At 40.7% G+C, this 24,547-nt stretch overlaps 1 protein-coding gene across 2 annotated transcripts in view; it reads left to right on the forward strand.

Moving 5' to 3' along the window:
- Positions 1-8,231: 8,231 nt before the first annotated feature.
- ARHGAP8 (Rho GTPase activating protein 8) overlaps positions 8,232-24,547 on the forward strand; it is a 57,452-nt gene continuing 41,136 nt past the window's right edge. Inside the window, exons 1-4 of one of the 2 annotated variants that reach the window (XM_063395275.1) lie at positions 8,232-8,793; positions 10,010-10,151; positions 18,676-18,787; positions 21,821-21,958. In XM_063395275.1, the coding sequence (XP_063251345.1) occupies positions 18,751-18,787; positions 21,821-21,958 (175 nt within the window). In that variant the 5' untranslated portion in view covers positions 8,232-8,793; positions 10,010-10,151; positions 18,676-18,750. The remainder of the gene's footprint in view (positions 8,794-10,009; positions 10,152-18,675; positions 18,788-21,820; positions 21,959-24,547) is intronic. The other variant, XM_063395274.1, reaches the window with a different exon arrangement.

The following is a 24,547-nucleotide window of genomic DNA, read 5'->3' on the forward strand; positions in this document are numbered from 1 at the left end:
TTGACCTGCACTCTCTGGAAGACCGTCTAGTAAAATAACATAACTCATTGCTGCCTCTGCCATGCTGCTTTATTTCTGCATGTTTCTTGGACTGTGCTTTCTTGGGCTCCTGGTTTTCTTCTCTTCTGCATTTGTGAAGATCCCAGCAGAGAAAAGCTGAAGGCTTGAGTTCCTCCAGTGCATATAAAGAAATAAAAGACTATAGCCCAGAGACTAATACCATCTACAGAATATGTAGAATTTTCCTTGTAGTTTTGGGACTCTCTGAAGAAAGTTTCTGCATAAGTAGAGAGATTTCCAAAGAATTTCTAAGCACTATGCACCTTTCTTTTAATTCTTCCAGCTTTATTTCCAAAGGCTTTTGGCTTTTTCATGTGCAGTGGTTGCTCATAGTAATAACCCCTAAGAGAAAAGGCAGCATAAAAGTATATTTTTATTCTGAAAGTATAACAGATGCTTGTAATATCATTGCCCTCTCTACAGGGACTTCTGTACGCTGATTCCTTGCTACTCTCAGCATGTTAACATCCAGGAGCAGAACGTTGTTTATGGAATTTATAATGGAACCAGGGATTCCAAAAATTGATCCACAGGGTCTTATAACTACAGGAGCTCCAAACTCTACGTTATCCATCTGCCTTGACTTTGCTGGTTTTCAAACTCTGTTTGCACTTACAGCCTATTTGGAATAATTTTCACTTGGTACATCCTTACAAAGAGACTGTGGAGAAGAATTACTATTTGCCAAGCACTGATGTGTTTGGGAATATTCAGCACAAGCTTTTGTGTGGTATTTAAATGAATGAGTTCTTTTGTCACCCTTGAAATATGCATCCTCGCTTTGGCAACCTCTGTGTGGTGGAAGGTGTGCAGTGCAATGAGATGCACGAGGAACAAGAGGCAGGCAGCAGGGCATACATGATGAATGAGAAAAGTAAGTCATTAGGAAAGCCTGGAGTAAAATCAGGAGGGGCAAAAAGAAAAATCTCACATGGTTGAGGAAGGAAAATGGGGTTGGTTTCATTTTCTTCTGTCTTGGCAGATGTCTGGGACTGCTTGCAAAGGCTTAGAGGGAAAATGTGCATGCAAAATGCAGAAATTCATGAAAAAGCATGAACTTCTCATTTCCAGTGTTCAGTTCTTTTATGACATTATTTTATCTTCTCCGGCTCCCTGTTATTTTCCACTGATTTCTCAATCCTTCCTATAAATAAAATGTACCAACCCCATATTCACACCACCCTTCTGCCAGGCTCTGTAGCTACAATTATTTTGCTCCTTCTTCCCCATGAGCTCTTTGGCTATAAAAGATGATTTTCAGTCACAGAATCTCTCTCCCTATATTCCTCGTTACAGAGAAGAAGTAATAATTTTGCTTTGTGTTTGGAAAGGCAAAAGCCAGCCATCATGTTACAAAGTAGATTGCATAAACTGGTTGACTTTCAAAGCCTCTTTCTCCATAACATTTTACGAAGAGGAAAAGATTTCTCGTGTCACACCACAGTTTAATTGACACAGACCACATCTTAGGCAAAGTCCCTGACCATTCAATTACCATATAAATAAGAATGTGCATATCTCCCCTCATATCAGTATCTTGCTTTTTTGTTGTTAACAAAAATATGTTAATAACCAAGAGCAGGTTTTCATTTGAATAAGGACATAACGCTTCTGTGAATTTCAGATGGTGGAATAAGGCCTTTTTTAAAAAGTTTACAATTTCCCTGGAGATCACAAACTATCAAGGGAAAAAAAAAAGGCAAGTGGGAGACTTCAAACCTCAGCACCTGATGGGTGCTGCTGTGGTTTACAAATCTGTTTAGGGAGATGAAACATTCAAGTCCTCTGCTGTCTTTTGTTCAGAAGCCTGTCATTGATGGGAGAGAGGAAAAGGCCCAGGGGTGTGTGATTTAGTATAGATCAGGCTCGTTTTTCCTGCCTTCTCCAGCTGCAGGTGATCCTTGGCAAAAGGCCAGAAGCAAGAGAGGTTTTCCCAAGATTTGTTCATGTTTAAATGAGATTTCCCAGAGGCGTGTTCAGCTTTCTTGAGTGGATTACCAGGGTGTCAATATTCAAAACCAGCCAGCTGAGTGGTTCCTCCATGCCCAGAGGAAGCTGCCAAGGTCCCCACAGGGAACCACTTCTGCAGCTCCTGGACCCCCTCCGCAAGTAAAAAACAAACTACGTTAAACCACGACACTCCTGCGAGAGGCTTTGTTGTCTCGCTTCATTCTTCAGCAGTAGTAGTAAAACCCATTTGCTAGATAGTCAGTGAATTCCAAAATATCCTGCTGCACACCGGACATCAAAATGGCTTTGACCCAGCTAAAAGATCAGTAACACTGCAGTCAAAATGAGAATAACAGTGGGCAACAGCATTAAAGCAATCGAGAGAGGTCTCTGATAGTGTGTGGTGTGGTTCAGTAGCAGCCCCTAGGCTCTTCCCCTGTTCTTAAGGGAAGCTCCCCATTTAAATAGGATTTGCAGTTCAAATCACATTTCCTATTTTAGAATGCAATATGAAGGCAGTAGTATGCTCCCCACACCTCATTTCTGAAATAATTTAGATTTGAACACTGACTGCTTATCAGGAGTTTTGAGCATGACAGGGAAGGTGAGAGAGTGGTTTGAGGCTGGACTGTGTCTCAGGGCAGCATCCCAGCCTGTGTTTCTGTACTGAGGAGCACAGAAGGGCTCTGTCAGTGGTGCCTGGAGACAGAGCTTGCTGTTAAAACTGCAGACAGTTCTGAATCAGCTGTTAAAAAATCAGCTTCCACTAGGTGGGAGGCTCTCCATTCTGTTTGCTCCTCATCTCTTTGCCCACCTCTCTGAGTCTGGGACCTGAAAGCCACTGGGCTTTGAGTGCACCCCCATGTCACCTGGAAAAGCATTGCATCAACAATTCACTCTGCAAAAGAGCATCTTCTCCATCTGATTTTCTAAAGGGATACTTTGCACACCTGTCTGAAAAATCCAAACTGTTAATTCTTGCCTCCAAATAATATATATGTTGAAGCCGAAAGCAAGAAAAGGATCAGGCTTTTCTCAATAATGATTTGTTTGTCCCAAGTGAATTCCTCAAAGTATCTATGTCTTTCTATCCCTTTCACTGTAAAATAAGAATCTAACACCATTTGTCTTGCTGGAGAGGAAAATAATGTATGTTGTATATACAATTGCAGTGGTGCTGATAGAGGAATGTGTAAATAGATATGCTTGTATTTGCTGCCATCAGCCTTTGTGCAATAAAATATGCAATTTTCTAAGTTGTGGTGTAACAAAAATACCTGCTTCATTAGACTGGAAGGTTTTCTTGTTAGTGGAATAAGGTTTAGCTTAACCATCTTTATCAAATTGAAAAAATTAAGTTAAGCGAGCATGACATTGATATAGAAGTAAAAAATCACGTTAAGAAAATCCAGTTTGAGTTCTCTGTATATACCTTGTGGGATTCCTAATTAAATACATCATTTTGAAAAGCAGAACACATTATTACATAATAGTGTACAGAGAAGTTTCAGTGTCACAGATAGAAGTCAACAGAAGCCATATGGAAAATGAATGGGATTGTCTCGCTTTGTTGCCCATTATCATCTTGTTCAAGTTCCATATGGTGATTGAGCTCTATTTACATAACTTTTATGTGTAGGCAACTATGTTATTTGAGCTGTTAACCAATTAATAAAAACCTACTGCCATATGTGCTGATTCTACTGTTCACTGTTGTATTTGCATTGGAAACTGATCTGCGAACTTTTGTTCTCTGTTCTCTTCTCCCTCTGGGTGCTCAGGGTGCAGCGTGGACCAGGATGCGCTACCTTGTTGCTTTTGTTGATTAGTGTTTTGCTACCTTGAAGCAAGAAGTTGGGGTTTTTTCCCTTCCCCTATCCTGGATGCTGTACCTGGAATCCCCTTGGCAGGTTTTATTTTGTCTTCTTGTTGTTGTTTTATTATTCCCTTGAACTTTTTTGGCTTTGGGTTTTTTTCAGTCTGTCTGGGGAGTCGCTGGGGGGCTGCCCCAAACCCAAGAAGCTGAACCAACATGAGAAAGGACACGAAAACCCCCCAGTGCCTCCCCTCCCTGAGACAGAGCAGCCATCATCACTGCCTCCTGGCCATACAGTCTGGTGAGGGGTTAAGGTTTTGGAATTTCAGTATCTAGCATTTATTCTGTCCTTTTCTGTGCCTTGTGGGCACCCTTTTGTTTGTTTGTTTGTATATGGTTTGGGGGTTTTTTCACTTTCACGCACTGGTATTTGTTTCTCATTGGCAAAAGGGATTACTGGGGTCCTTTTCTTTAGAGGAAACACTTATTTCAGAGTGTTTTCTGCTAAATTTGTCTCCAAACCGAGACACTTGCATATAGAAACTGCATTCACAGTCATGCTTCTAAATTGTCCTTATTGAGAAGGAGCTCTTGATACAAACAGATGCAAAACTTTGGTAGAAATTCAAGTGGAACCTGAAACAGGCTGGTTCTCCTCTGTCCATAACATGGGAATAAATTCTCATTAATGAACTCAGGTCAGAAAGCAAAGTTTAAGTCAGTGCCTTACAAGTAATTCTGGTAAAGATGAGGCAGGAAGAAACTGATGAAAAGTTTCTGGACAAGGGCTGATGAAAATGGTGAAAAGAACCTTGAGATTGTTTGTCACTTGTTAAAACAAAGGGATTTAAGTTTCACAGTTTGGTTGAAGACCAGATCTTTTATGAGTTCCATTAAGATCCTCCTGAGGTTTTGAACAGGTTTTGAAATGTCTCCCTTCAAGGAAACGTGGCTTTTTGGACACATCTGGTGTGCATCCAGAGGCTGGGAGTGTTGCTTTGGGCCAGTAGGCTTCTTTCTGAAGCCTGTGCTTGCAGAAGGTATTTCTCAGAAAAATCTGTAATCTTTCTCCATTCATCCTTATTTATCTATGCACTCCTGGAATTACAGCCATGTCTGCCAAAGCAGCAAAGGTATTTGTAGAGCAGTGCTTCCTGTGGGTCATACCACACACCTTTGCAGTTATTCTGTGCCTCATAATTAGCATGTTTGAAATGACAATGTGGGTGATTTGCCAGAGTAAATTGTCTTGCTGCTAAATTCAGTGATGCTAAGCAAGTAAATGAGGATTTGGCCCATATTAGCATTTATTTCTTTTAAGAGGGAATGACTTTGAAAAGAGCCTGTGGTTTCACAGGACTGCTATTAACACGGCTCACTAATGATAATTACTGTGGAATTTCCTCTTTGAGGAAATCCAACTGTGAGTTCATAAACGTGTCAAAGCAATGGGGAGGAAAAACAAAATTCAAACAACTTTTCAGTCCCTTAAACTTTGCTTTTGATTTACAACTTTTCTTCAGTGTTCATTTTTATTTTGTAACAATGAAAGTTGCCTGAATGGGGGAAGTATTACACAAATAAGCCCAGAAATGAAGCAGTTCTACCTCATCTGTAGTGATGTATATTATTTTTTACTCTAAGTGGTGAAACGGGATTTTTTTTTCTCCTTTTAAATTAATGTTTTTGCTTTATTGCCCATACAGTAGTAATGCACTGCCATTTTAGAAATTTGAGGTGCATTGAAAGAGTACTGGAGGTTCCACTGGATCTGTGTGTTTATGTTGCTGATACATTATGCATTGTTAATAAAAAAGACACAGTGATCCATTCTAGGTCATTTTGCATTAGAGGGGTCTCATTCACAACTTTAGAGAAAGTAACTTTTAGCAATAGTGAATTATGTTCCTTTTTATGAATTGTAGCTTTAGGGATGCCAAATAGCATGCATTTGGTTCTGGTTAATTTGAAATGAAAAGCTTGAATATCTGCACAGTGTAGGTCAAAAGAGGTAAACCCTCCCATATAGTACTCTTTTATTTTGAACAAAAATAAAAACTGTGTGATTTCCTAAGCCTAACCTAGTGCGATGTCCCAGCCTTACTCACAAATATAACCTTGCTGTTTGCATGAAGTCAGCTGGCCTCACTGCTGTCTCAGAGATGGCACTGTGCAAACTTACTGTACCTTGAGAGGAAGCAGAGGTGATCTTTTACCAGGTAAAACCCTGCAGCCTGATGCCATCTCACTGTTTTTTCAGTAAAACTTGCTTTTAGTGTCCACAGTCTAGTCTATACTTAGCTTTACATCCTACCTACAGAATCCTGATCATCTGTCAGCACAGTTAAAAACTAACACAAGTGGTACACATCTTGCACAGACATTGTGCCAAAAGATGAACAGCTGAGTTGGCACTGACATCCTCTAGCAACAACCCTACAGCTCTTAGAGTCATTGCTGCCCTGATTTGAATGAGACCAGGAGCTCCCTCTTCCAAATTTCTAGATAATCTCCTTTTAAAAACTGAGCTCACTACCACAGTATGCAGTTCACGTAAAGCCACCTTTAACAAGCTGTTTACTCAGACATACAAATGGGTGCAGAGGAGATGAGGTGCAAAAGGGAGAGTTTCATGCTGCCTGAAGATTGTAGAAGTACCTTGGTCCAGCTAAAAATCTGGACTTGCCTTCCCCCCCTCCCATTTGTGCTATTGCTCTGAGGAATTAAATGTCACTCTCAGTAAGGATCTCACCATGGTCTTCATCTGAAAGTAAGCAGCCTGGAGTCTCACATCATTTGGGGGCTAATTAAGGAAGTGGCAAAGTCCATGGAAAGAAATCTTTTTAAAGACCAAACCAATGCTAGAGAAAAAAAAAAAAAAAAAAAAGAAGAGCTCTCTCTGTGTTCTGTAGGATGAACTTTAACACTTTATTCAGCCATGAACATCTACATTTCTGTTTTGAGGTGGCAGTTGGGTGCAACTGGAGATGAGCAAAATGATTTTATTTTAAATCAGTAAGATTTATTCTAAGTCCATTCACTGGACATGTTCATGAAGAGGAGAGAAGCAGCAGCATTCTTCAATTGCACTTTTTAAATTGCAAAGTGTTAATACAATAAAAATGAAAGCTTAAAGAAATGCATTTAAAATGGAAAAGGTCTTTGCAAAGCAAGGCCAGAGCATTCAGGTTGGATACAAATATCTCAAAGGCATGGTTGTAAGGGAAACTGGGAACTAGGCAATCTGTGTGGTTTTGCAGAAGAAACCAGTGAGGTGAACTTTGAAATAAAAGCCACACATTTGGCTTTCTGGCCTAAGGGGTTAGTCTAAAATAAACCACAGGCATGCTGGGCTTTAATTTCAGGTCAGACCTAGTGGCCACAGCGGCCCAAGAAACACTGGAAAGTGTAGAGGTTTTGTGTGGGACATGTATGAGGTGAGATGTGGACTGATCCAAGCAGTTACAGCCTCTTTTTCTGACCTCATTAGTACACAAAGCTTTAGAGCAAATGCTGAAGGAAAACTGATTAAAGATGTGGAAATACATGAAAACCTAGTTAAAATGCAGCAGTACTTTCACTAAGATAGAACATACCAGACTAGGCCAGTATGATAAAGTCTGATAAACCATTCTCTTAGACAATGTAAATACAGTAGATGAAAGCTATCTGGGCTTCAATAAAACATATGAGAGGTTGCCACATGAGAAAACATTAATTAAGATGGAGAGATGTGGATGAATGTAAGAAATGAAAAGTGAGGATAATAGCATGTGCTGAAAGAAGTGTCTTGGTGGAAGGAGGTTACTAATGTGGTTCCATAGGGACCAATCTCAGAACTAATCTTGGTTAAAATTTTATTAGTGACCTTGGCAAAAAACATGTGTTTGCTAATGAAATTTGCTGACAACATAAACCCAAGAGCTGCTGTTACAACAGATAAGGATTGGAATACCTCATGGAAAGAATTGGATGAGTCTGCAGAAAGAGAAGCTACATGCAATTTAATGGAAGAAATGCAAAGTCGTGCCCCTAGGAGAAATTCCTTTTAATTTTAGTGAAGTGGGGTGAAGAGAACAGACAGAAGAAAGAAAAAGCATTGCACAAACTAATTGCTCAGTCTGCAGTGCCAGTTCTATCAGATGGGCACAGGGAACTGTCTGGGTGGTCACACTGCAGCCACAGCCTCCTTTTCTGACAGCTGCCACCAGCAGAAGCCGGGGGATGTAAGTTTGGCAGGATTTTCCTGGAGCAGTGGAAGCAGCTGACATTCCTGATGTGGTGGTGCCGTGGCCTTGTGCCTCTAATTGTAGGGGTTTATTCCCTTCCCATTGATTTATCTCAGCTGATTTCCCATTCTTTTACAGGCAATTTCTGAGTGTGAAAGTGAGTCCCAGGGAGTGTAAAGAAAACAGCATCATACTGGTGAAAGTGTGGGACAGAAGAAAAACTTGGGGAGTCTTTTGTCAGGATGATGATGATGCTTTGGACCTGCCCTAACTGTGGGGGGACATGAGTAGACCTGGAGAAGCTACTGGTGTCACTCACCGACACAGAATGAGACACGGAAAAGGGTAAATGTCCTTTTTTTTTGGCACAGGCTGGCAACCGCTCCCCGGGCAGACGGGGCAGTGCCAGCTCTCCCTGCAGCCCCGAGTGCCCTCCTGGGACGAGTGACCCACGGTGGGTGCCCGGGGCTCCGCACCGCCGTGCTCATCTCCCCGCTGCAGTCTGGTGGCGATGCTGCAAAAATCGCTACGTGATTTATTCCCCCACCCCCGAACAACCGAGAGGCAGCAAGAGGAGATCAATCCCCACACCCTGCTCTCGGGTTTCCCGGCCGCAGGCGCTCGGAGGGCGGGGGACCGAGCCCCGCCGCCTTCCGCCGCCGCCCCGGGAAGCGAAAGCGAAAGGCTGGGCCGGGCTCTGCTCCGGCTGTCGCTGCGCAAGCCGCACCTCTGTGAAAGGTAAAAGGCAAAAGGCAAGAGCCGACGGGCTTCCTAGAGGGAGAGGGGCTGGGAGGGGCGCGGGGGCGGTGGGACCCTGGGGGCTCCTCCAGAGAGCGCTTCGGACACGGGTGTGGATACCTGGATCTCCATAGGGATGCGTCGAACCAAGCACTTGGTACTTCTCGTCTGGGCAACCTGCGGCTGCCCTTTTACCCTAACGCACTTTTTTTTTTTTTTTTTCTTTTTTTTCTTTTTTTTCTTTTTTTCTTTTTTTTTTTGGATGTGAAGTGCCCTCTCTAAAAGCGAACTAACCATTTGGGTGGGCTGGGATCCGAGCCCACCCTTTGCCCCGTGGAGCAGCGGCTGCACCCGGCGGTGGCACAGCCGGGCTTTCGGTGCCTTCCTTCTGCAGGACACCTGATTCCTGTTATGACCTTTGAACCCTATTATTGTGGGCCACAGTAAAGATCAATGCTGTAGTAGATGGTATATGAGGCTGTTACTTCACACCGATGGTTTCATTTGTGCTTGAGAACGGAGTTGTGGTTATTTGCTCAAGAATACGACAGCTGAACAGGATTCTGTACACTGAGAACATGTTTGGTGGGTTTGATTGTGGGTAGGTGAATTTGCACTCTTGTGGATATTCCCACTTTGCAGGACAGCTCTGTGGGACAAAAAGTTTCTGCGTATTATTCCTCTTGCAGAATTTGAGCTTGTGTTATTACTCTGACAAGGGACAGGGAATGGAGTGACAATTGCAGTAAGCATTCCATGGTTGTCTGGATGTGGTACAGGTTGTGCATCATGAGACTGAACATTCTAAGCCATAAAATAGCTCTTGAAGGATATCTCCAGCAATGTATTGATATGCTGTGCTTTTGGGGTTCTGTTTCCTCCTCGTTGTTGATAAGTCCCTTGAAAATTATTTCTCTTCACCCCCACTATAATGGATATTTATATATAGTTATTGCACTTTTCAGCACTCTGTATGTGTGGATCATATATTTGGCGTGTAGTTAAAATCCATATTGTTGTGTGTATGCATAAGGAGCTGAATTTATGTTGTATGTGGAACATTTCCAGATGTCTGAGCAGTGACTCCGCTGTTTTGTCACAAGTTTTCCAGGCAGAAGGTGACACAAAGTTTAGTTAAGGCTGATTTAATTCCTGGGGGAGCTGTGGTAGGCTCTGAGTACACACTAAAACCGGTTCCTCTTGTTTGCTGCCTTAGCATTCCTGCAATTCCTGCCATCCAGCCCCCTTCCCGAGACACCCTGGCAGAAATCCACCAAGGGCTGAAACCGTTCAGGCCGGACAAAAGAGATCAAGCCTCTCTTCCCACTCCTTCCCGGCAGGGAAGCAGCCCATTCCCGGTAGGATGCCTTTTCCCTTCCCGCAAGGGTAGCCGAAGGGACAGCCAGGATTCCCGTCCAGGCTGCAGTATTTTGTATTGATGTCTTTGCTGGCGATTTAGCTTTCCTTTTCTTTTTAACACCGGTAAAGCTCTTGGCCTCTCACTCTCTGAGCTCAGTGATGGCTCAGCTTCTCCTCAGCACTTGAGTAAGTCCAGCCTGGATGGGCACAGAAGTAAAGCTCCTCGTGGAGCAGGAGTCAGGGCCACTGAAAGGAGGAGCCTTATTTCAGACACCAAAGCCATTCCCAAGCAGGTGTGACCCCTGATTCTTGGAACTGTTTTGTCATCTAAGTGTGATATTTGCCACTGAGGTGTTACAGACCTTCAGGATGCTGTCTAAAGAGGCTATTTTAGCCTCTAATCGAGGAGTTTGGTAAGAGTTCTCTGAGTAGATTGGAGTCGGTCACTGATGTTTCTGTAACCAAATCAATTACTTTTTAAAGTTGCTTTGACACAGGTAAGTTATTCCAATATCTTCAGACAAAAATACACGGTAATGCTAGGTGTAACTTTATTAAGTGAAATGAAACAGAGTTTCTTGTATGATTTTTTTAATTGTTAGAGCAGGAATTCAAAAAGTAAATAAGCATGAGGAGATACAAGCTATATTTTTGGTTCTCCTGGGCTGAATAATTGTTTGATAGTAGTATTGCCAGAGGAAATTTCTAAACAGTATTTTTTTACTCCCCTATGAACTTTAAACAATTAAAAAAACCCAAAACAATATGCAGAGAGACATGAAGTCATTGTCTTCAAAGCTGACTGAGTATTGTTTTTTATAGGTTTTAAATTTAAGAGATTTTTTTTTCAGATAAATTGTTCAGTGATTGTATTTCACTAGTTTTTTTATATCTTTGAAATTAACCCTGTAGAAGACTTTGGGCTGCCTCTTCCATATGGGTCACAAAAACCTCAGGGAATACTTGGCATGATGCTGCAGGATCATGATGATAAAGGTGAATATCAGAGCTTCAGGAAGGACTTAGTTGTTCTGTGACACAGGGTGACATCCCCTGACACAGTGAGACATGGTGACAGCATAGCCCACTGAAGATAACATGTAACAATTTACATCATATTCCAAGTCTATGCAGAGGGACTCTTCACAACCACCCCCCAAAATCTGAACTAAACCTTAAGCTCCTTAGAGAATTCTCAGCTGGAATTTTACTGAGCCATCCCAGGCTCACTCTGATGAGTATGGAGGCTTGAACTAAGTGTGAAAATGGATGCACAGGAAAAAGTTTAAAGGTTATTTACGAGGAAATTGGGTTTTTTCCCCTGTTTTTCCTGTTGCTGCCCTATCACACACACGTTTACTAAAATTTTTCCAGAGATGCCTACCATCTGAAAAGCTGTAGAGAAACCTCTGTATGAATGTTAAAGAAAACTGGTTACGTATAATTTGTTAGACCACTGACTGTAAGGTCTATAAATGCACAATAATGTGCACGTTGAGAATCCAGTGTATTGGATGCTCCATCTTGAAATACTCCATGGGGTCTTTTGTTACATCACTAAGAACTAGAGAAGATTCACAATATAAATGTAACGAGTCTGTTCTTAATTTTAAGAAGGCATTGAATTATTATGAATAATAATAGTGTATTACCTGCCATACAGATAAAGAAGCCAGAACGAAAGTGTTTTTGTTCACAAAGTCTGCACGTCTTTCCTGTCATTGTTCACTATTTAAATGTGTCACATGAGGCAGAAGAAAAGCACAAAATTATTATGTTTGCTATATACATAATCTTTCATGTGTTTACACGTACTAAATATATAGAAGAATTGAAGAAATAGGAAAAGTCAGGAGTTTCATGGGATTCTTTATCTCAGTCTTACTCTCTGTTTTGGTCAATGTTACTAATGAAAGTCTGTAATGTCAGGTGAGCTTCCAATTTAGAAGCTGTCCCAAACTGTGGAAGCCTCTTGCTTGTGAAATCCCACCCACAGAGCTGTGTCCAGCTCTGGGGTCCCAGCACAGGAGGGATGTGGAGCTGCTGGAGTGAGTCCAGAGGAGGCACCAAGTTGATCCAAGGGGTGGAGCAGCTCTCCCATGGGGAAAGGCTGAGGAAATTTGGTTTGTTCAGCCTGGAGAAGAAAAGTTTTGGGATGAAGTTATTGTGGCCTTCCAGTACCTGAAGGAAGCAAAAAGAAAGATAGAGACTATTTAAAAGGGCCTGGAGTGACAAGGCAAGAGAGGAATGTGTTCAGCCTGATGGAGAGTAGGTTTAGATTGGATGTTAAGAAGTTTTTTCCTGTGAGGGTGGTGAGGCCTTGTCACAGGTTACCCAGAGAAGCTGTGTCTGCCCCACCTCTGGAAGTGTTAAATGGTCCAAGTGTTGGACAGGGCTTGGAGCAACCTGGTCAGGTGCCCTGGCCATGGCAGAGGGTGGGATGAGATGAGCTCTAATGTCCTTTCCAACCCAAGCCATTCTGGCATTCTGTGATTCTGTGAAATGTAAAATTGTTTTTGAATTTTTCTTTGGTTGTAATTTCAAGGCATCTATTAAAACCTAGTAGGGGATGTGATTTGAAATGCCAAGATTCTGAGGATGGGATGCACTGGTGTGAGTAGAGTGGAAAATTGAGGTGGACTGCATTATGGGAGGATTTGGTTTCAGAGTTAAAGTTGAGGCAGCAGTTGTTGCTGCTGGATTATATGGCAGGTATTGAAGAAATGAACTGGTTTGGGCCCTCCTGAGCTCTTTGACCCTGACAGAACAATCACTGAGTTATTTGGAACACTCACTGGCTGCCTTGTCAGCTCAATGGACACTGTCCATGGAACTCTTTTAATAAAGCATTCCCATGCTTTACAGCATGACATTTCCTGCACAGTAAGTTATAATAACAAACTGTCCAGCTTGCAAATATTTCATCTTAATACTTGTGAGTTAATGGAGAAATAATGGCTTTGGGCAAACCAACAGCTAGCTGGGTCTTCAGTGCCTTGGTTTAGAAACAGTCTAGTGCAAAAGAAGGATGACAGGTGTTGTTATCATCATTTAGATTGATTTTTGAATTGAGATTTATAGCTAAACATGGGCTGTATGATCACCATATAAAATGGCTTTTGGAACTCTGGTACTTTACATTACTGTTTTGTTTTGTGCAGCTGGTAGGTGGAAGGGATGCTGGTAAGCTTGGGTATTTTGGCAAGAACTAGAAACCTGGATCTGTGTTGCATAAATATAAGAAGAATGGGAATTTATTTTAAAAGCCCTAATTTATTCCACCCAGAGGAATCCCCAGTGAACAATTATGCAATTAGAAGAACCCTTTTTATCACAATACACCAACCCTTTGTCCAGTAACTTGTCAGAGGAATTCAATTAAAACCCACAATCTTAAAAATATACTTGTCTGCAACTGAAAGTACGTAATCCCCTGAGATGGAAGCTAGTTAAACAGGAGTTCAGCCCAACATAATTCTGCCACATTAGTGTGTACTACAGTATATTAATTTGGAGAGCAAGTTCCATAGATGACTGATCATTAGTGTTTATTATGATTACATTATAGTAATTTTGTTTAGTCAATAAGCAGTTATGCTGAATCCAAAAAATGGTGTCATGTGTTTATTGCAACAATTTATCCATGTTCAGATAATTTTGTCCTAATGATAGAGCAAGTTTACATAAGGCTTTCTGTCAACTGGTTATACATCAGGCACTTCTTTTTTTTTACCTCATGTGCTTGTACTGTGCCAGATGAACAAGTGTATGTGATAAAAAAAATCTGCACTGTTTCAGACAACAAAAAAGTATTTCCTAAACCTTTTTGCTAGTAATGGCTGGAAACAGTCCCTTTACTTTAGTCCTTTCAGAATTCATATTCATTGAATATGAATTCAATCCAGATTGACATATGAATGCAAATTGACATGTTAATTTAAGTTTTTTTGCCTTTTTCTCTTACATTTAGACATAATATTTTTTCATGATAGCCTTTAAACCAGGAAAGTTCTTGTATTATTTCTGTGACATTGTAGTGATACTACATAGCACAGTATTATTTTTTATGGAGAACTGGCAGTTTTAACAAATATGGTTTTTTTACTGATTTTAATAATTCTGAAAGAACAGAGGTGTCAGTATAATGTGTAAGAACCCAAACAGTGTTAAATTTTATGCACATGATAAATGCTAACCAGTTGCAGGAATATTTCTAAATATTTTGCTCTAAACATTACCATGACATTTTTCTTTGCTCGGTGATAAGGTCATCAATTTATATAGTTCCAGTGAAGAATACCTATTATACTTTTAAATTTGATTGAAACACCCTTGCACAGTAGTATAAACTTTTGTAAATGTCTTACTTTGGAAGACAGGTGTCCGCCAAGGAAAGCAGGAATGGAGAATATGACCCCCTCCTCCCTCCAAATTATTATAACTTTGAAATTAATTAACATGGGCTTTCAGGCAAAGACATCGAAAAAGATCTAAGTTATTTTACTAGTATTTGTATGTGTAATGAGGCAAAGAAACAACAACGGCAGCACCAATTAACACGAGCAGAGAACCCAATGAAGTCTCTTAAGCGCTCTCCCCGCGGGTGCAGTTCCGCTCTCGGCCGCCAGGGGCGCTGCCGGCTCCGGGCCGGGCAGGGCTGCGCTGCTCCCCGGCCTGCAGGGGGCGCTGTGGGCGGCGCTGAGGGGGCGCGGCAATGGCGGCTTGGCTGGAGCGGGACGGGAAAGGGCCCTGCTTCACAAACCCCTCAGGGACAGCCGATCCCGCTGCCACAGCAGCACTCTCGGAAGTGGCAAGCTGGAACGGCAGGAATGAGCAAAATGCCCGGGTGGTAGGTGAGATTTGTCAGAAACTCCACAGCTTTAGCTGGAACTGCAGGATGTCCAGGCAGGCAGGGGGTGCGGGGGCTTCAGTGTAGTGAAAAACCCGGAGCAGTGCCAAAGAAATGGCGGGGCTGGGCAGTGGCAGCCCAGTTCCTGAACACGGCAGAGAGAGGCTCCCTTGGAGAGAGGGGAAAGGGGCTGGGGGATCCCGGGGTTTTCCCCGAGGTACCCGAGCAGATGGTGAGGGGTCCTTCGGTGAGGTCGGGTGTTAGTAAGGCCCGGTACAAGGGCCGCTCTGCTCAGGATAAAACAAAGGCAGCAGGAGATGGAACCCCGCAGTGGTGGCGAATTGTCCCCACAGCGATCGCAGCATCTCCCCTCTCCCACTGCTGGCAGCTGCACCCAGCCCCTTTCCCCCAGCTCTTCCCAGAGAAACCCCCAGGTAAAAAGAGAGAGTAGCCAGCTGCATCCCTCCCCTAAGCTGTGGCAACTCTTTTGTCTCTCTTAAGTACCCGGTTATTGTCTCCTAGCAACACGTATGGGGGGAAATTCCCTGAGAGAAATGAGCAAAAGGAAGAATCCTAAACCCCGACAGTAAACTTGCATTGAACTTTTCAAAATAGTAATCCTTTCATTTTAAATATTGATTTCCCAACCTGCGCAGCATCAACGTTCAAATTCTTTGGGTTTTTTTTTTAAGTTGTCAAATTATTTCAGCAGAGAGAGGCCAAAAGAACCAGAGATCTGTGTGTGCTTCCGCTGTCAGTCTCGGTGTCTATTTGCTGATTTTCACCCATATATTGCCAGCAAAGAATGACAAGGCAGTAAAGAATATGAAAAGAAACTATGCCAAATAGCTGAAACCAGCTGATAATGAGAAACACAGACTTGGGGTTTGGTAGACATTGGGTAGGAAATACACTGAGGAAAAACACTATTTAGGGCAGAAAACCTAGGGGAAGACAAGGAGAATGTTTTGAAAACATTTTTCATGAGTGCATTATGCACTCAGCTCATGTATTGCTGTGTTTATAGATTCTGTAGCAAATTTCCTGCAGTATTATAAATAATAAAATAATCTCCTGAAAGCCCTTTACCTGGTTTTGTATCTGATACCCCTTAGCAGATACTGGCTTTACACACAATTCTCATCCTATCAAAATGTAAATTGCAGACTGATGTTACACGGTGAGCTGTGTCAAGCCAGTAACAAAGAATATCAGTGAAAGGCAAGAACATCGCGGGGAAAATGAAGAGAAACCACACTATTTACATTTGAAGAAGAACATATCTGACAGCTGAGTGAACAAAGAGAATAGGCATTAAAGACGCCTATGCTTTGACAAATGTTGGAGGAATCTCTTGCCTTTGTTTGGACTCGCTGTAGATGGGAGTTCATTACCAGGCAGTTCTGTGTGCGGCTGCCTTCATTTCCGCTGAAGTAACAATCCTTTAGGGATGTCAGTAAGTAATAACCTTGCCTCTGGAGGAATACGGTCTGCAATATTTTGTAAAATACTTCCAAATTTCTATTATTAATAACAGCTTTGTAGTTTGGGTCTTTTCAGGATTTTTTTTTTTAATTGCCTTTCTGGTGGGATGTGGTTGGGAAGGCGCTAAATCACTTCAGTAGAGACAGTGATAGGTGGCATGGAACACTGTTAAGGAGATTATGTTATCTCCCAGGAACAGAGAATGCTGCGGTCAACAGGACACCAGTTTCTGAGGGTGTCAGAAACTAAGTTTGCCTCCTAACTGGAACCTTTCTAATTGTCACCCCAAGGGAACAGTAACCTGAAAACCAGGCAGATGGCTTCTTCCCCATTTCCCTTATTTTTTGACTCCATGTAAATAGTTGCCAGTTTCACAGTAACTTTTTGTGTTAAACATTTGTACATGTTTTAACACTATTATAGTTGCTCTCACTTGTACAGTAACTTTGCTGTTCCAAAGCCAGATGTTTTTCAGCAGCTTTCAGGGGAGATTTAAATCTGCCCCCTCTAGACTGAGCCACTACTAACTATAGCATTAGCAATTAGTATGAAGGAGAAATTGTGTTTTTTCCTGTGCTATGCATTGAAGGATTGTATTTATTTGTTTTCCTTCGAGCAGCGGCTGAAGGAGATGGCTTTTTTTCCCTTTCTTCTGTAAATTTGTTGTGTCTAGGTAAAGCCTTACAAAACAAGGACCTTGTTACCCGTGTAAAAGCATGGCTCAGGCGTGTCACTGTTTACCTTGACTTTGATAAGGCTTTCTGTTCTCTTGGGAAAGGTGCATGCTAGAGGAATGACTAGAGCCATAAACACCATGTGTCAGTGTTTTTTCCTTCCCAGAACGCTGGGAGGTGGCACCTTGGAGTGAAGGGTGATAAGGGCAGAAACTCTGCTCTAGTGAGTGCTTGGTGGTGTGGCTGTTTTGTCTTTCCTCCTGTGCATTCCCAAGACTTTCCTTAGACTTTCCCATACTAGAAACATGCAAATACTGGAGTATGTGTAATAAAGATGGATCCTGCTGGAAGAAGCAATGGTCTCTGTTTTTTTTCCAAGCTGCTGCAATAAAATTCATTGAGACCTTCATTTCTCACATCATCTGACAAGCATTCTTGTGTCAAAGATACAGCCTAAATTTTATGACTTATGATGCCATTTATGGTTTATGGTTTAAATCCAGTGGACTGGAAAGGCCTGGTATAAATAGGTCCTTCAGAAGGAAGGTAAAGCCCCATTTCCTTGTAAGAGCTTTTGGAAACACTTGGTTGGGATGATGTCCATGAAGCTCAGATATATTGAACATGGACTTTGTTCTGAAAGTACGAATTCACAGGTCCTTGAAAACTTCTCAAAGTCCTTAAATTCCTGCAAAATGTAAACATTCTGTTTAGAAAAAAATGAGAAAATGTTCAGATAAGATAGAAAAAGTCCAATTTCCTTATTTTATCCTTACTTCCTTATTTTGTAGCTTGTCTTCATAAACAGTTTTAAACTTTGCTTATTCAAAGTAGATATTTATGTCCCATTTATTCCTGACCATCACAGATGCAGATAAACAGATAATAAACCACGTACTTATGAGCAAACCATCTCACTTACTAAATCCTCTACAATACCTGCTACAGATTAGTTGCCAAAAAAAAATACATTATCACACCAATTCCTAACTGTTAGTCTTGGAAATACCTAAATATCAATATCAATAATAAACATTAAGTACTCATTGAAGTATCAATCACTGTGCATTTTTAATAATAATACAAGTCTGATCCAGATTTGCTTTATTTTTAAGAATATCATTGCTCACTGAAAAATGGAATAATGTTCTTTCTATATCATCATCTACATCAAGACATAAAAAGTTTTGTTTTTAGGAGTGAATTAGTTGGAAATTCTGATATTTGTCATTAAAGGTGTGTAATACAGAACAAATCCCCCGGAATGAGAAGGGATCAGTTTATTCAAACTCTTTATTTTTATTAATAGCTTTTATTTTTTTAGACTACAGTTTAAAAATAGTTTTATAGCACTCTTGTAGTAAGAAAATGGTAGCCAAATGTCAAAGAGGTTTTTCCTCTACAACAGCTGGGCAGTAGGATTTCTGGGGCACATTTTTTGTTTTCTTTTGCTGTTTGTGTAGTGTATAAAATTTGCAACGTTGTGATGATAACTTCCTTTGTTTATATTTGCAGGGCTGACCCAAGGATCATTTCGTCCTCCAAGAATCTGTTTGCAAAGTTTGCGTGGATTTGTTCCTAAGGGGAAACATGTCTGAGCTTGACTATGAGAAATTAGCTGAAATAGGTAAATATTTTTATATTTCAAACTGCATCTGTGTAGAGTTACAAGTGATTTAATAGAGTATCTTCATTAAATGAGAGTCTTCTCCCACATTCTGTAGTGTTTCTTGGAGCAGTCCAGTATCAGTTCCAGCTTCTGTACTGATGTGTGCCCTATCAAAGCCATTAGGGTGGAAGGTTTAATACATAATTCACTTTTGTGAATTGCTGTAGCTGTTCCTAGTGCAACTCCAGGCTGTTGGAACATCACCATTGTCACATGTTGTGGCACAAATGGGAGCCATTACTCCAAGCAGACAAAAATGGAATGAGTACAGAGCATTCCATGTTACTTCCAGTGATGTTAATAGTGTGGAACAATGGGAACCAAGGCATTGGGGGAATCATTTGGAATTGTTTTTCCCTTGAATTTTTGAAGTTGCCAGGCTGAAGCCCAGAGCTAGGGTCTTCCAGATGTTGCCCAGCCTGCCTTGATCTCAGCCTCCCTTTCCCCATCCCTTCCCTTTGCTCTGATTTTACCACTTTGTGGCTTCCAGGAGCAGCCAGCTGACATTTGTACTTCTAGGGACCGAGACTAAATCCATGGAAAGCAATTTTCATCCTCAAACTTGCCAAGCTGTGGCTCAGGCTCCTCACACTAAGCTGGGTTGAACAGCACTCTGATGGTGTGAGTAGTAACAGAGCCTGTGGAGCAATGAACTCCTCTGTCATTTGCAGGAGGAAAATAGAGCTGAGGTCTCCCTCAGTGTGAAACATTGAATCTTCTTTTTTTTTTCTGATGTTTATAATAAAAAGTCTTTTGAGCTCCACTCCCCTTGTTCAAACAGAGGGGGAAAAAAGAAAAAAAAGGAAAGAAAAATAATATATAAAGAATTATCTCACTAAGTTAGGGCTATCTAGCTTTTCAGCAGGTATGGTTAATATTGGGATTTCTGCAGACTGTGAATAAATGTAGTACAAATAGGTGTGCATGTTTACTTTGCTTCTCTGGATCTTTGGAACATCTCAAAGTCAGATTCATTCTTTCTTTCATATTTTTGAACATGCACTCCATGTTTAATAACACAGCTCCCACTTCCCATCCCCACAGATGAGCAGCTACTATTTATTTTTCTCTTTTCTCTTTGAAACTTTCTTGCCTTAGGTGGTTACAGTGCCCAGGTATGAAGGGAAAAAAAAAACTTAATAAACAAAATAGTGCTTTACTTAAATATTTTTATGAAGAAAAAATTGTGGAATTTATCTACTGTATTATGTTTGTATTATTATTCTTCCCAGCTCTTGGGAAAAAAAAATTCAGTAAAGTGAAAGACTACTTTGCCCGTTAAGGTTAGTGTAGCTTTTTATATATGATAAGCTTTTAAAGGTAGGAAAACAGACATTTTGTAGATAATAGGAGTTTAAACATTTTTGTGTATTTGAGGAGAACTCTAATGGTGTCTCTCTAAATGCAGATTTTTTTCCTTGTAGGACTGCTGATTTATTTTCTGAGAAGGCTTTTGTGTGAATTCAGACAAGGAAATTTAAAAGTAGTACACATGTTGCTGACTCCTTTGTGTTTTGGAGATGCCACTAGTAGCATTTTTCATCCTTGTGAAAAGCATTTTTGGTACAAATCATGTTAAAAATGAGACAATAAAGCTCTCATATGGCTGTTTGCAGGACAGAAAGATACTGAGAAATTGTGAGTGGAAAGCATTCCAAAATATTTAATACGAGTTTTTCTCTAACACTTGCTAGCTACTGGCACATAAATCTGGCTGAAATCATTATTTATTTTCTCTGCCCTAGTGTGCCTTGCTTGCTGGTCAAGGAACATGAAATATGCAGATGATGAGAAGACAAAATGTTCTAGTACTTTTTAACGTGACACTAATAATGTTGTAGATCATAGAATAATGGAATGCCAGATTGGAAGGGGACGTTAAGGATAATGTGGTCCAACCTTCCTTAGCAAAGGCACAGAGACAAAATGGCCCAGCACCATATCCAGTTGACTCTTTAAAGTGTTCACACTGATAGGTAAAAATGTTAATTGTACCTTGATAAACCTGCAGGATAAAAAGAGGTGGATGATATATAGGTGGTGCACCATAAAAAATTAGTTTTTCTCTTTACCTGTGTCTTCTGTTAAGCCACCAAGACACTTGTGTATTAGTTATTATTACTTATCCCAGATTCTGTTCCTTTGGATATGTACTTAGTATGAGCTTTTTTGAACCTTATAACAGTTTGGCAAAAACTTGGGTGTGAAAAAAACCCAACCAAACAAACCTGAAAAAGATTGATTAACACTGTGCCGCTCTTTTCAGTATTGAGTAGATTTTAATTGCACTATCTAGTCCAGAATCTCCTGAAGATGGGAGAAGGCTGCCCATTTTACTGGGATTCTACTGGGCTTTTAAGCAGAAATTTACACCCTTGCTTGGCCTCTAGCTGGAGTATATACTGGATGGACATTTGGCTGAAAGTTGAAAGTTAAAAGCATTTCAGGAGGACAGTGGATTTTGGGGGAGGCGAGATGCAGATTTGTTTGCAGTTTGCCACCTTTGTGCAAGCTGTGACTCTGCTCTGGAGAGTGTTCACGTGAGGTGTTAGTGTGGAGTGGCTGTCAGTGTATGGCAGCACGCTGAAGCTTCAGCTTCTCTGCTTGGGCAGCCTTGAAATAAAAGGCAGGAAATTGTAGATGGATCCACGCAGATTAAGGGAGTGTAAAAAATGATCACACACCACCAGCAGTCATGGATAGCAAGGTCTCAGCATGCCAGCTGTCCATTCATAGAGATTTTTGTGAGCATCAGAGGAGATACTAATCTTAAGGAGTGTATGAAGGTAGAAATGGGGAATTGATGAGTTTCTTTTCCCACACAAGAGAAAGCATAAAGAACAAGAAACTGATTTGTGACTGCAATGAGTAGTAATAAAGGCCTGTGGTTTTGTCAAACTGAGCGAAAATTCAACCATTCAATAACGTGTCAGAGGCAGAAGTTTTTCTCTGTTCATGAGCACTGAAGTGTGGTCTTGCTTGCTCCCTTAGAACTGCAGAAAGATGAGATGGAGGATACACGCTCAGAACAGGGAGAAACATTTCTGCCTCCAGCACCCGAGGATCCTGAGCTGAATATCAATCACCCGTACTACGATGTTGCAAGACACGGCATCATCCAGCTGGCAGGTATGTTTGGAAACTCCTGTGTTTTATCTTACCACACACACTATCACCTTTTTCTTACTGTACTCAGGCTGATACATAGGAATCATGTCCATGCTTTCAGCTTTCACCCTGAAAACAGCTGACTACTAATGTGTGAACTTAGTGCACTCATCTGTAGATGAATTATGAGCAGGTATTTGAAATTAAACTTGCTTTAAAATATAACTTTAATAATATCTTATGATCTAAGGCCTAACCGTGACTGTAACACCTCTGTACTTAATTTGTGATAAGCTGTTTTGTTTGCTTAGTCATCTGAAGAGTTGTGCAGGCACACTTAATCATTTTTGTTGTCTGCCCTGCAAATGCTGTACAACCAAAGAGATATCGGTTAAATATGTAAAAACTAACAAAAGGCAGAAGGGAAACAGTTGATATAAATTTTAACTGCATTTATCACCTGGATTTCTGTTGTGATTTGGAGAGAAGTTATGGATACATAGCATATTTCAATATTGAATCCTTTAATGTTTACAGTCACTATTTTTAAAATATTCTGGCACCTCTTTAAAGTGTGCATTGCCTATGTTTTTTTTCCTTTTGGCTTAATTTTGATATAAATATGCTTGATAAAATAGCATTAATAACCACAATCCTAAATGAAAGAAATTAATACAATAAGAAATAAATAGTGATATTTAATCTTCATCCTAATGATGTCTAACACGGTGTTATATTGTATACACATTTTGTATTTTATACTTTAGGTTCATAAGCCTAGGTTAGGATTTTTCAGGAAGATGATGAACCCAGGTTATAATATATAGATACCTTGCAGATATTGAGCCATAAACAGGATGACTCAGGTAAACATCAATTTTAGCAAAAGCAGTGCTCTAGGGCAGTGAAATCTGTGGTAATTTGACTTGTGACTGAGAATGGGAAGAGGATTTTACCCATAATTAAGTCCAAACCTTTGGTGTACTTCTGCTTTAATTTCACTGGTGCAAATTTTGCCTGAAATGTTGGATTACCTCAGATGGTTTTGTCCTTAGCACTGCAATCTTTTGTAGAGAAAGAAAATTCCCTGGCCATGTTTAAGCCCTCAGAAGGGTTGATCTTACCTGTAATTTCAGCCAGAAACAGTTGATGGGGGTTTGCCAGTCTGCTGAACAAATAAATGCAAAGCACAAGCCAGTGCTGTGCTTCAGACTCATGTGGCTGCAGCCTCCAAAGTATGTGGTATGGAAAAAAACCCTTTGAGGAAGATAATAAAAATAAGTAGCCAGCCAGAAAAAAGAACAGGAGAAAAGAGTTGGCCAGCAAAGAAGTCTATGTTTTGTCTAAAACTATAGGACTGGAGTAATAAATACCAAAATTCAAGCTGAGATAAATATTTAGAGGATGGTAAAGCAAATAGGAAAAGGTTCTTAGGTTTTTAAACTTAAAAAAAAGAAGTGATCTGTGAAATAAGAGTGGTGTGGCTATCAGAGATAATCCAGCGTAGCTGTCAAGCTAAATTATTTCTTTATCATTTTTTCTCAGTAAAGACAATAATGTGGATATCATTAGGAAAGCTTTTGAAGTCCCCTGTGTGATGTTCATCTGAAATTTTACAATATAATTCTTGTCACTTGGGAAAGACATGTCCAGGTTGGAGCAAAATAGAGAACACCAATGTCAGGGGACAGACAGAAGGAGTGACCTGTGTAGAAGAGTAGAGCAGGGGCTGGGAGGGAATGTGGTTATTGCCTGGAGTCCTTTGGGATGATACATGGTGCTGAAGGAGAAGCACTGCTGCAGCTGAGTGATGTTGTCGCAAGAACAAATTCGTGCAAATTGAAAATGGCTTTCAGACTGGAATTGAGAAAATGGGTTGCTAGTTGTCAAATCAGGGAGCAGGAGGAGCATGAAACAGAAAAAACCTAACTGGTTTTTAAGCTAAAGCTTGACAAATCAGTGGAAGGATTATCTAGTGCACTTCCTTGTGATTACAGAGGATTGGAATAGATAATGCAGAAGATGTCTCCCTGTCCATGTCCATATGTGAAAAGTAATTGCTAATCTCATCTCTTTGCTCTCCTCCTTTGGCACCTAAATAGATGCTGTGCTGTCATGACTGTTGAACTGGACAAGGCAAATACAGGAATTTTTTTTTAGTGTGAAATATGTCAGGTGAGAACAGCCATCTCTTCTGAGTTGAATGATGGAAAATGTGTGTTTGCAGTGCTGGAAAGTGTTTTGTTTGTGCAGATCAAGTAGTTTAATCACTAGTACAAGTTAGCATGGTTAACATGTCTGAAGCTGTTCTACCCAGTGGTCATAAAAATGCTCATATGATTTTATGGATTCATTAATTGATTCTGTTGCAGTTTAACTTCCCCCATTTTGCTCTTTTTTATTTGTTTATTCATTACAGCTACTTAATTGGAGGTGAAAGGGGAAGAACAGAACTATAAATAATAACCCCAGTTCTTGACTTTCTTGTACTCCTACTGATACCAAAGCCAAACTTCAATGTTTCAGTGGTAAAAGAAGCAAGATATTAAATATCCTTTACTTGGAACATGGAAATTAGACCAAGAATGTATCAAACGTGATTAATTCAGG

This window comes from Prinia subflava, chromosome 4 (assembly GCF_021018805.1).
Source record: "Prinia subflava isolate CZ2003 ecotype Zambia chromosome 4, Cam_Psub_1.2, whole genome shotgun sequence".
Classification (NCBI taxonomy): Eukaryota; Metazoa; Chordata; class Aves; order Passeriformes; family Cisticolidae; genus Prinia; species Prinia subflava.